This window comes from Podarcis erhardii, assembly GCF_964252035.2.
Source record: "Podarcis erhardii genome assembly, chromosome: 13".
NCBI lineage: Eukaryota > Metazoa > Chordata > Lepidosauria > Squamata > Lacertidae > Podarcis > Podarcis erhardii.
Genome location: NC_138502.1, coordinates 23,990,572 through 24,002,617, shown reverse-complemented (window position 1 = coordinate 24,002,617; position 12,046 = coordinate 23,990,572). Strand labels below are relative to the sequence as shown.

Below are 12,046 nucleotides of genomic sequence, written 5' to 3'. Positions count from 1 at the left end.
GTGCCACAGAAAGAATGCAGTTGGTCAACGGAGCTGTGGACTCAGCAAAGCTGGAAACCTCTGTTATAATAATATAACATTGTGTGTGGGTGTTGTTTGTTTTGTGATGCTTCCCCAGTGCTATGGAATTAGGCTGCAGCATTTGGCACTTTATACAGTTATGTATGACATGGAGAAAGTAGATAGAGAAAAGTTTTTCTCCTTCTCTTAGGATTCTAGAACTTGTGGATATCCAATGAAGCTAGATATTAGAAAATTCACAATATACATAAGCAAGTCCTTCTTCACACAGCATGTAATTGAACTAGAGAACTCTCTCCCACAGGTGGCAGTGATGGCCACCAACTTGGGATGTTTTAAGAGAGGATTGGATAAATTCATGGTGCGTACGTTTATCAGTGGTTACTTGTCATGATGGTTATGCTCCATCTCCACAGTCAGAGGCAGTATGCTTCCGAAAATCAGTTACAGAAAATTGTAGGAGGGGAGAGGGACCTTGCGTTCAGGTCCTGTTTCTGGATTTCTTACAAGCATTTGGTTGGCTACTGTGAGAAAATATGCTGGACTATGTGGGTCATTGGTCCTATCCAGCAGGTTGTTTTTATGTTAGCAGAAGCAATAATAATAATAATAATAATAATAATAATAATAATAATAATAATAATAATTTATTTGTACCCCGCCCATCTGGCTGGGTTTCCCCAGCCACTCTGGGCAGCTTCCACAAAGACCAAAAATACACTAATATGTCATACAGTGGTACCTCGCAAGACGAATGCCTCGCAAGACGAAAAACTCGCAAGACGAAAGAGTTTTTCGTTTTTTTAGTTGCTTCGCAAGACAGATTTCCCTATGGGCTTGCTTCGCAAGACGGAAATGTCTTGCAAGTTTGTTTCCTTTGTCTTGCAAGTTTGTTTCCTTTTTCTTAAAACCGTGCATTCACTTCAAGGAGCAACTCATAGCACGCGGTGTGGTAGCCTTTTTTGAGGTTTTTGAAGACTTTGGTGATTTTTGAAGCTTTTCCAAAGTCCGTGCTTCGCAAGACGAAAAAATCGCAAGACGAAAAAACTCGCAGAACGAATTAATTTCGTCTTGCGAGGCACCACTGTACATTAAAAAACTCATTGCAATCATTGTAGTAGCAGCAGTAGTACTCAAATGGAAAGAGTGCATGGTTACTTTTCAGTGGATCTAGACTTGGCTATGCTTAATGTAGTTCCCCTGAAATCAATGGGACCATATAGGCTTGGTTAACTTGTTCTGTTGGTTTAAACGGGTCAACTCTAAGTATGAATATATTGGGATCCATCCAATTAATTGTAAAAAAATAATTATATTGCCCTTCTCAGGTATTGTTTTCCATTGTACAAATGCATACATCCCTGTCATTTAATAAAGCAGCAGCAATTTTTTAAATCATGACACTTTCCAATACAGCATTCCACAAGTGGGGAGGCACTGCAGAAAAGGCCCGTTCTTGTGTTGCCACCCTCCTGACCTCTTGTGGAGGGTGCACATGAAGAAGGGCCTCAGAAGGTGATTGCAGGGTTCAGGTCAGTTCATATGGGGAGTTGTATAAAGGAGAGCTCATTCACAAAAGCAATTGTCTATAATTTAGCCATACTGAGGTCGTTGAATTAAAGTAACTATATAAATATGTAATAAACATTCAACATGCAATTAATTAACATGACGGAATTTTTGTGGGGGGGAGGGGTATTCTGGAAGTAGCTTCTCAAGTCAAGGTAAGAACACCCCCCCAAAAAAAAAGATTCCCCCCCCCCATGATTGTTGGAGTAATTAGAAACCATAGATGGGATATTTGATGTTACAGCATTATTAGCAAAATAAACAAAAGGCAGCTAGGGTCTAATAAAACTTCTACCTGATTAACATATGTGGAAATGAGACAAATTACATAAGAAATTTATTTTATTTTTAAGAAATAGATAGACAATGGAACTATTTCCACTTCTATATTCCCAAAAGTCATAATCCCCAAAGCCTTGTTTACTTAAGAACACTCACCAACTTTCTAAAGTTATATATATATTAGCTGCAGTCAACAAACCATGTCTGGGTTTCATAGTCAAAAAGAAAAAAAATCTACTAGCTAGCCAGAATATAGTAAAAGTGTCTTTGAGCACATACAGAGTGCCTCTTTCTGTCTCTACGCTGAGCAAGTGCAAATTGTCCAACCCCTCCACTTTTCCTCTTTTTCACAACTTTTTCACAGCTGCACTAGAAATTCAATTTGGTTCAAATTTTATTGCAGACCTATGTAACTACAATTCCCGAAACAACAGGCAAACGTAAACACAAATATTCTTCAAAATTCACACTGTTCTCAATATTGTGTGCAGTTCTTTAATCTTAAAATGTATACTGAAATGCATATATTTGGGGGAAGTGAACATTAAAAGTGTACATTAGTGAAAACTACACCCAAACATGCAGTATACTACATTATGCAGAACTGCTTGCAAAAAGGGATATATTTGGTAAACTGGTACACCAATGTATGTATATTAGGAGAAATACCAGTGCTACCCTATCTCTTTCCAGGCCACATCCATCACTGGCCCTACTTGAGAAAGGGGTGTGTGAGTGTAGAAACTAATTTTCTGAACAAAAGTAAAATCTGAATGCCTTGCTTCGCCCACTTTATGTTGCCCCTGTGCACTACTGGCATGTGCCCCTCTGAAGGTTGCAAACAAGGAAGGAAAAACAAGTATTTCACACTTTGTGACATCAGGGAGATGTTTATCCACTATGTAATTATGAAAAACACCATCATTGTTTTTCCTTAATCTGTAATCAAAAAAGAGAGACGGAGAGATTAAAAACACGTGCTTCAAATTTTGAGCTCACTTAAGTACTGGTTACAATGTGCTGCATAGGTTGGAGGGTGTGTGTTTGTTGTGACACATGCAGAAGGGATAAATTGACCTCTTACAGTTGCTGCTTTTTGTGTGGCAAAGCATGCCGTTGTGCAGTTGTGGTATGGGCAGGCATGTATTTGAATTAAGGTGCTTGCTGTTGCTGCTGCTGTTGCAGCTACAGCTCCCTCCCTTTGCTTGCAAGAAAACGTCAGAAAAATGCACAAACACCCAATACCATTTGTATAAGCCTGGAGAAGTGATCATCGGTGGGATTCTTTCTCTTATACAACATGGGGTATATTTGCTCAATTTTACATTCGTTCCATACACAATTCATGATTTTCCTCTGTGAGTTTTGCATGTTTTTTTTACTAGTACAGTAATCATTTTTACTACTTGACCCCATCCCCAATTTTCCTAGGAAAAGCCCTTCAAAACAGCGCACTTTAATGGGAGGGAGGGAGGAAGAGAAATTAGTGCATGACACCCTTCCTGCCCAAAATATGGTATCCTGCCCACCATGCGTTAAAAATTGGCAATTCCACTGGCAATAGCCATGCGTTAAAAATTGGCAATTCCACTGGCAATAGCCAGTTAAGTCAGCTGGACTTAACAATTAAGTCCAGCTGATCCAAAGGCAGCAAGCTAATCATTAGGACAAAGTGCTTAATTCTGGCTGGATCTGTCCCAGGTTTTCAAGAAAATATTTTCCTTAATCCGCATTTTTCTGACTCAGTTCAACAACTCTGCCTTAAGATGCTGAATCAAAATTCACACTTCTTTTCTGATAGTAACCTGCCTTTCTCAAGCTATTAGGGAGTTGTCTAATAGCTTTTCAGTAATTAAAAACACCACCAAGCTGGAAGGTAAATGAAACAGGGGATTTGTCTTCATTTTGGGGCAGGTGTGTGTGGACAACGGAAGAGGTTGAAACAGATGGTGAGTACTCTGAGGTATGTTTGAGATGAATAATGATCCCAGAGACTTACACATTGGGCTTTGTGGCCCATGGAGCAGGATATGGATCACTTTTGGGGATAGCCTGCATCACTCTCTTGGGGTTTTGTATCCTCTTCTTAAGAGTGCCAAAAGGTGAAAGTTAGAATTCAGAACCAACTCGCCATATTGTAGGCTCACCCAGTCAATATGCTAAGGAGCCTGATAGAATTGGGTTTCACATAGTTTTCATTGCCCACTATGAAATTATATGACTTCATTATGTTCTTATTTTAATAAAGGGGCCCTAATTTTATCCCATTCTCTGAGTGTGTTCCTTGACTATTTGCAGTCTGCTAATGCATAATATCTAATTGACCTTTGTAAATCTCATTGTGAACTTCATTGCAGCATAAAGTTTAAACATTATCAACATGTCCTCGCCATGATTTTTGCCATTAATGAGATCAACAATAACCCACGGCTGTTGCCCAATATCACACTGGGGTTCCATATCTTTGACAACCTATATAACTCAAGAAGAACGTACGAGGCCACCCTGGATCTACTTTTCAAGCAGAAAAATAATATACCAAATTACAAGTGTGGTAGGAAAGATGTATTTTCTGTTATTGGAGGACTCACTTCAGAATACTCCATGCAGATGGCCTCCATCTTAAGTAACTTCAAAATTCCACAGGTATGTGCATGCTTGCTGTTCAGTTATACCCTCTCAATTTTTCATTCTTTGAAAAAAAAAGATATAGGAAAAATATAATTGGTTCACAGAAGTGCTGATTATTAATAGTTTGGGAAGCTCAGTGTGTTTGTGAAGAATGTGAAGAAACTGCATTTTCTTCTTTAGGAACAATCTGAAGATAAATAAAGAATGCAAAATATATACCAATTACTGTAAAAGTTACCATATATACCAATTACTGTAAAAGTTTGTAGAATAGTTTATATTTTCTTTCTAATTGACATATATATAATCATAATTTCAAAGGTAAACATAATTTTAAAAGGTAAACATCAATTTTTGAGCCATGCACATGGTACATCTGCTGAAATCCTGTACCTTCTTATACCAAAAATATTCTGGATTGTTCTATCTCACTTTGACGGCAATAATGTAATTACATTGGATATATCACAGAAAAAGTAATTAAGCAGAATTAATCTACTACCAACACACTGTTTTTGTTTCAAGACCACATTGCAGATTACACCCACAAGAAAACACTGGTTTGCAAGAGCCCTAGGCTTACTTTTATATACTAGGTACTAGTTTAGCAGAGACAGGTGTTGTAAATCTTTACTTAGCAGAGCTATTGATCAACTTTTGAAATGAAACAAAAAAAAATCCTTCCAGTAGCACCTTAAAGACCAACTAAGTTAGTTCTTGGTATGAGCTTTCGTGTGCATGCACACTTCTGTATCTGAAGAAGTGTGCATGCACACGAAAGCTCATACCAAGAACTAACTTAGTTGGTCTTTAAGGTGCTACTGGAAGGATTTTTTTTTTGTTGTTTTGACTATGGCAGACCAACATGGCTACCTATCTGTTTTGAAATGAAGTATGTAGAACATTAAAAGAAAGATTTTTCATTCAGCATTTCCTAAGAACTAAAAAAAGGGGGGATCCTTGCACATTTGTGAAAATTGGTGTATTAATGTTGGAGACATTTCCTATTCTTATAGATATCATTGTTTTGTTCACAGATTGTACACACATTGAAAATTAAATGTGAATAACAGTAAGTGTATAGCTCAGCTATTGTGTAAACAAATTCACAAATTGTATACTTTTTGAATGTCATGTGTGAACATAGTCATCACCTGGATTGGGTCTTTTGGTTGCAGATGCTTATAAAGGCAGTTTTTTTTTTAAAAAAAGTTGAGTTTTAAAAGAAAACATGTTTGCTCATTTGTTAGATCACCTTTGACTCATTTGAAGCTACAGTGAGTGATAAAAGTGATTTCCCTTTTTCATACTGGACAGCACCAAGAGAAACCATACATCATGTTGGTATCATCCAGCTACTCCTGCATTTTAGATGGACATGGGTTGGCTTCATTGTATCTGATGATGATGCAGGGGAAAGCTTTGCACAAAAGCTGTCTTCTTTGTTTATCCACAACAACATATGCATTGCCTTCTTGATAAGGGAAATAGTAACTCATTTTCTTCTTAATAATTACTGGAAACCTGAATGCACTGAAAGAATCATGGAATTAATGCAAATACTTATTTCAAGCAATGCCAGTGTGATTATACTCAAGGCGGATGCTCTGTTGTCGAATACCTTAACACACTTGATGGAAATAAATGAATTCAAGATGAACACCAATGTAGGGAAGGTTTGGATCATGCCACTTCAGTGGTATTTCAGCACCTTCTTAAAGGGAGAATTGATTGGCAGAAACATTTTCTTTGGTGCATTTTCCTTCTCTGTCCACACAGATACAGTTCCAGGTTTCCATGATTTCCTTCTGAATGTAAAGTTTGATAAAACACTAAGTATGTTCCTCTGTTTCTTCTGGCGATTAGCACTGCTACGGTGTGAAAACTGTAGAGAGGAATATTTAGAAGATCTTCCTTCCAAGGTTTTTGAGATGGATATGTCTGGTGAGAGCTACAGTATCTACAATGGTGTCTATGCTGTGGCACATGCTTTGCATGCTATATACTTTTCCAGACCAAAAGCTATGTTGCATAAAGTCAATGTGGAGCCTGTGAATGTTCACCCATGGCAGGTAAATTAATCACTTTAAGGCTGGGAGTACCTATTTGTAATCCACAGTTTTGAAAACATGTTGTGGGCACCAGTTACAAAATGGCTACCATGGTTATTAGGCAATAGCACAGCATGGCTAACACATCAAAATACTGGGAAAAGAAAAAGGAACACAAAACTGTATGGGTATATGCCCCCATCCGTGGGGGGGGGGGATGATCTATATCAGCATTCACTGTGCTTGCTGAGAAAGAAAGAAAAATCTCTGCTTGTTGTCTCTGTTTAGAACAAAAGGTAGGCCAGGTACCAAATCCTGGTCTTTACTTGGAGAGAATTAAATCATAAAACTGCTACCCATAATGTGTGGAAATAAGGTAACAGACAGTTTTTGAACTTTTCTCTGTACTTCACTTCAGCTATAATTTAAAATGCTTGTAAATGACCTCATGGCATATTGAGGGCATGCAGAAACTATGGCTACCATTTTATAAAACTCATTTTATTTTCTTCCAATCCAGCTTCATGCTTTCCTGGAAAACATCCGCTTTAACAATGGAGCTGCCCAGGAATTCTTTTTTGAGAAGAAGGATTTGTCCATTGGATATGATATCACCAACTGGGTCACTTTCCCCAATGAGACCTACCTAAAAGTCTTGGTTGGAAGGGTTTCATCAAGTCAGAACTTCAGCATTATCAAAGATGCCATTGTGTGGAATACAAGATTGAAGCAGGTAGGAATCAACTGTGGATGGAGCTGCTATCCGCACTCTTGCTGTAGAACCTTAAGTCCTCTTATTTGTCTTTAATAATCTCTGAGCCCCACAGAGGTAGACTGGTGCAATGAAACTAGCCTTCTTTTATACAGGGTGAGTCTTTTAAAAGAGGCCCCGTGGAACATGTGTACTCTGTATCCACAGAGCCTCTTTTAAAGGACTCACCCTATACATATTCAGGTTCAGTGTTTCTCCACAGCAGACAGAGTTGCTCATTTATTGCAGTAAGCAGCTGGAAACCGGGCTGCTTCCTGGCTGGCAGGGCTTGGGCCTCTGCTTGCTCTGGGAGCCAATCAGCTCTCTTGACTGGCTCCTAGGAATACAGCCAGGGCACAGAACAGAGAGTAAATTGTGCTCCCTTGGTCTGCAACCAAGCTGTAAAAGGAGACAAGAGCTGTAGGAAGCCTGGATTCTTGAGGTAAGTATGGTTGGACTCATACATTTTTTTATGAATAGGTGCCACCACATTCCATATGTGTTGAAAGCTGCCATAATGGACAGAGCAAGATAGTTCAAGAAGGCAAACCACTCTGTTGTTATGACTGCACTGCATGCTCAGAAAACATGATTTCCAACGAGAAGGGTATGTGGCAGTACACAGCTATGCAAAAGGGGGGGGGGGATCAAATATGTGTTTCATGTTTTTATATACTTTGTCAGGACCAGGAAAGGGGGAAAAGCTCCTTCTTGTGCCGTACATTCCTAAACCTATGCAGGCCCCCAAGGAATTACAATTTGCAATTTTTAAAGATTCACGTACTGCAAGACAGAATTTATATAGGCTGACACCAGGTTATCCAGAGAACTGAGCATTTTCTCAACATAGAGAGAAATATATACATATAGAACCAAAGAGTCCTCAATACCTACCCATCCCCTTTCCCCAGAAACAGAATCTAGGAGTCTCCAACCAGGGCAACCAACCCTGGGCTAAACCAGAGGTTAACCTGGACCTATTCTGAACTAGTTTATAGGTAGGTCTTACTTTAATTAGCATACAGCCACCAGAGGAAAGAGATGTTGCTCCACTCTCCCTCTTCCCTCTCAGAGAGGTGGCTTGGAAAGGAGCAGCTGTGCAGATGAAATTAGTGGCTCTGCTTCTGCCCCTTAACAACAAACAAAAAGATGAATCATGCGATGGGCTGCTATCTTCTTCCAGTGGTCAGGGTAGATTCCAGCCTTTTCATTCCTTCCCTCTCCCCCGATACATGATGGTCCTTCCTGCTCGGTACCCCATCCCCTAATAGCTGCTCTGAGTGATCCCATCCAACCTGATAGATAAGGATATGGAAGTATAAGCATCTCATAATAATAACTTGATTTGTGATACATATGTCAAGGAAGGATAACAACCACATTTTGGACTATCAAATATTTTAAACCAGGCTGTGGGATGACTAGGCTGATGGCTAAGCTGTGGAATGTTCCTAGCCCATCCCTCATATTTTTGTTCCCTTCTTGTTAAATTTATTTCTTTACTGTATGTATGTATGTATGTATGTATGTATGTATGTATGTATTCACTTGCTGGAGGAGACTCTTGAGAGTCCCATGGACTGCAAGAAGATCAATCGTATCCATTCTTAAGGAAATCAGCCCTGAGTGCTCACTGGAAGGACAGATCGTGAAGCTGAGGCTCCAGTACTTTGGCCACCTCATGAGAAGAGAAGACTCCCTGGAAAAGACCCTGATGTTGGGAAAGATGGAGGGCACAAGAAGAAGGGGATGACAGAGGACGAGATGGTTGGACAGTGTTCTCGAAGCTACAAACATGAGTCTGACCAAACTGCGGGAGGCAGTGGAAGACAGGAGTGCCTGGCGTGCTCTGGTCCATAGGGTCACGAAGAGTCGGACACGACTAAACGACTAAACAACAACATGTATTCACTATATTCTTGCAGGTCATCCCCAGCTTCTTTGCTGAAGACAGAAATTGGGCAAATAATCCTTCCCTCCCTTTCTTAAGATGAAAATTTCTTAAAATGTTTATACTTGTGCTTAGTATAAACATGTGGATTGAGCCATTTTTGTCCAGTATTAATTAAACATTATGCCATTTCTTCCCTTCTGCATAAATGCTGTCATTTATATGATATATCCTATTAATTCTTTTCAGATGCAACTCTTTGTGTCAAGTGCCCAGGAGATCACTATCCAAATGAGAACCATGACCAGTGTATCCCTAAGGTTATATCTTTCCTGTCCTATCAAGAGCCCTTGGGGATTGTTTTGGTTAGTGTTGGTCTTTCCTTTACTGTGATCACTTGTTTTGTGATACAAACCTTCCTAAAGAATTGGAACACGCCCATTGTCAAAGCCAATAACCAGAACCTCAGTTGTGTTCTTCTCATTGCCATCCTGTTGTGCTATCTTTCTTGTTTGCTCTTCATTGGCAAACCTGGGAAGGCGTCCTGCCTTCTTCGACAAATGACTTTTGGCATCATTTTCTCTGTAGCAGTTTCTTGTGTTTTGGCAAAAACAATCCTTGTGGTCCTGGCCTTCTTGGCCACAAAGCCAGGCAACAGGATCAGAACATGGCTGGGCCAAAAAGTGGCTATTTCCATTGTTCTTTCCTGCTCCCTCAAACAAGTCTGTATTTGTATTGCATGGTTGTTGACCTCTCCACCATTCCCAGATGTTGACATGCACTCACAGACTGGGAAGATCATACTGGAATGCAATGAAGGTTCCATCACCATGTTCTGTTGTGTCTTGGGCTACATGGGGTTTCTAGCCATGATCAGCTTCACTGTTGCTTTCTTAGCCAGAAAATTGCCTGACACTTTCAATGAAGCAAAATTTATCACCTTCAGCATGCTGGTGTTTTGCAGTGTTTGGATCTCCTTTATCCCAGGTTACCTAAGCACCAAGGGAAAATATATCGTGGCTGTGGAGCTTTTTGCCATCTTGACCTCAAATACTGGGCTATTGGCTTGCATCTTCCTCCCCAAATGTTACATCATTATTTTCAGGGCTGATTTCAATACTAAGATGGTGCTAACAAAAAAAGGAAATGACTGATTAGTTTTTGTTTGTTACATGCCCCCCCCCCCCGGGGAGGGGAGGGTTCCAATAAAGACTTTTTTACTGAACTTAGTAAACTGTGTAACTGCATGTTGGCTAATAACTTTCAATTGTTAAGCCATTGGGACAAGGAAACTATATCATAGTTTAGGTGTCAGGTTAACCAATAAATTCATACTAGAATGAAATGAAGCCTGTGTTACCATGTACTATAATTAGAATTATCCATTCTTACTGTTCAAAGATACTGCTTTATTGTACCTGAAAATTGCTTGGCACATTCACCGAAGCCAAGTTCATAAACCTTGACATGCTGTTATTTTGTTCTGTGTGGATTTCTTTCCAACCTGCTTACCTGAACACCAAAAAGGTGGATATATAGTGGAAGTTCTGGACATTTTCACTTCCACCAGAGGCCAATTTTCTCACATCTTTCACAATACACACCAGACTACCCAGCCTCTTTTATCCCCATCAATCACCTCAGGTTAAAAGCCAACCCTTCTTCCCTTCCACGAATGTGCAACATGAACAGATATTCACATAAGTGTTCATGGTGTCAGAAGCTCCCTTGAAAGTCCCATTCTGGCTCACATGTGTGCTCCACTCCTCCTTCCCTGTTTGCTCACTCAACTACCAACTGGCCTGCTGGCCCCTGGTGGTCTCCTCTAATGATGGGGGGCCCTTCCTGGCCACCTGCAGAGCTGAGCTGCTGCCCATCTTGTGAGGACGGAGCCACATTTTCTTAATTGTGCCCCCCACTCCCTCACTCAGGTCTCCCAGAGCACAGGTGAGCTTGGCTGTCTTGTGGTAGGAAAAGAGCCTCCATTGCACCCCATGCCTGCCTTTTCATTGTCTGGGCAATGAGGCAAGCCGTTCTAACTGCCATGGTTGGTCACAACCATCCAAAGAATAATTGTTTTCTTTTTTAGTTTGGTATATATGATTGTTATTATTTGCATCTTTTGGATATATAGATGATATGTATTGATCTTCCACAACAAGTAGAGACTCCTCAGTGCAAACAGTTTACCTGTATGAATTGTAAAGTGACAGAATCAGCTATGTATGGGATGGAGCTGATGTGCTTATCCTTGTCCCCACCCCCAATATTCTCGTTAATGTCTGGGGGGGGGGTATAATTATGATGGCCTGCAAAAGAAGTTTGAAAAAGAGAGGAGCTTTTTTATCACCACCAACACCCACAGTTTAATGAAAAACGTTTTTCACTGATATTCATTGGAGCAATATTGGACTTGAGACATACCATGATCACACTTTTGCACAGCTTCACTCTTTTGCCAATAAAATACAATAAAAAACACCTGTTGCTTCAAACTCCTAACTGCTCAATTCTCATCAGAGAAAATTCAAAAAGACTGCAGTGGAGTCCCATGAGGTTTGGCTCTGCTCAATTCCAGTCTGGTTAAAATTACTGATGTGTGAAATTGCAGACTCTGTGTTGGCATCTGCTGGATGTAAATTCCATTACTGTTCCTGCATGATATTCCCATTTATTTGGGATAAGGTAATCTTTTCTTATGGTCAGTAAATAATTAATGTAAGGCAATGATCTTATGCCCAATAAACTTGTGTAAAGCAAGCACAGCATAAGGTAACCAGCATACAGTACACTAGATACAAAGGGGCTTGCCAGGAAAGGGTACTACTGTTGGATGAGCCAGCCTGAGCA

General features: G+C 40.0%; 1 protein-coding gene across 1 annotated transcript; it reads left to right on the top strand.

Moving 5' to 3' along the window:
- Positions 1-4,263: 4,263 nt before the first annotated feature.
- On the top strand, positions 4,264-10,558 carry LOC309328459 (vomeronasal type-2 receptor 26-like; the record flags this gene model as incomplete). Its single annotated transcript, XM_081838458.1, has 4 exons — positions 4,264-4,518; positions 7,075-7,287; positions 7,786-7,912; positions 9,446-10,558. 4 exons carry the CDS (start codon positions 4,264-4,266, stop codon positions 10,348-10,350), a joined length of 1,500 nt encoding a protein of 499 aa, XP_081694584.1. The 3' UTR covers positions 10,351-10,558.
- Positions 10,559-12,046: the final 1,488 nt, after the last annotated feature.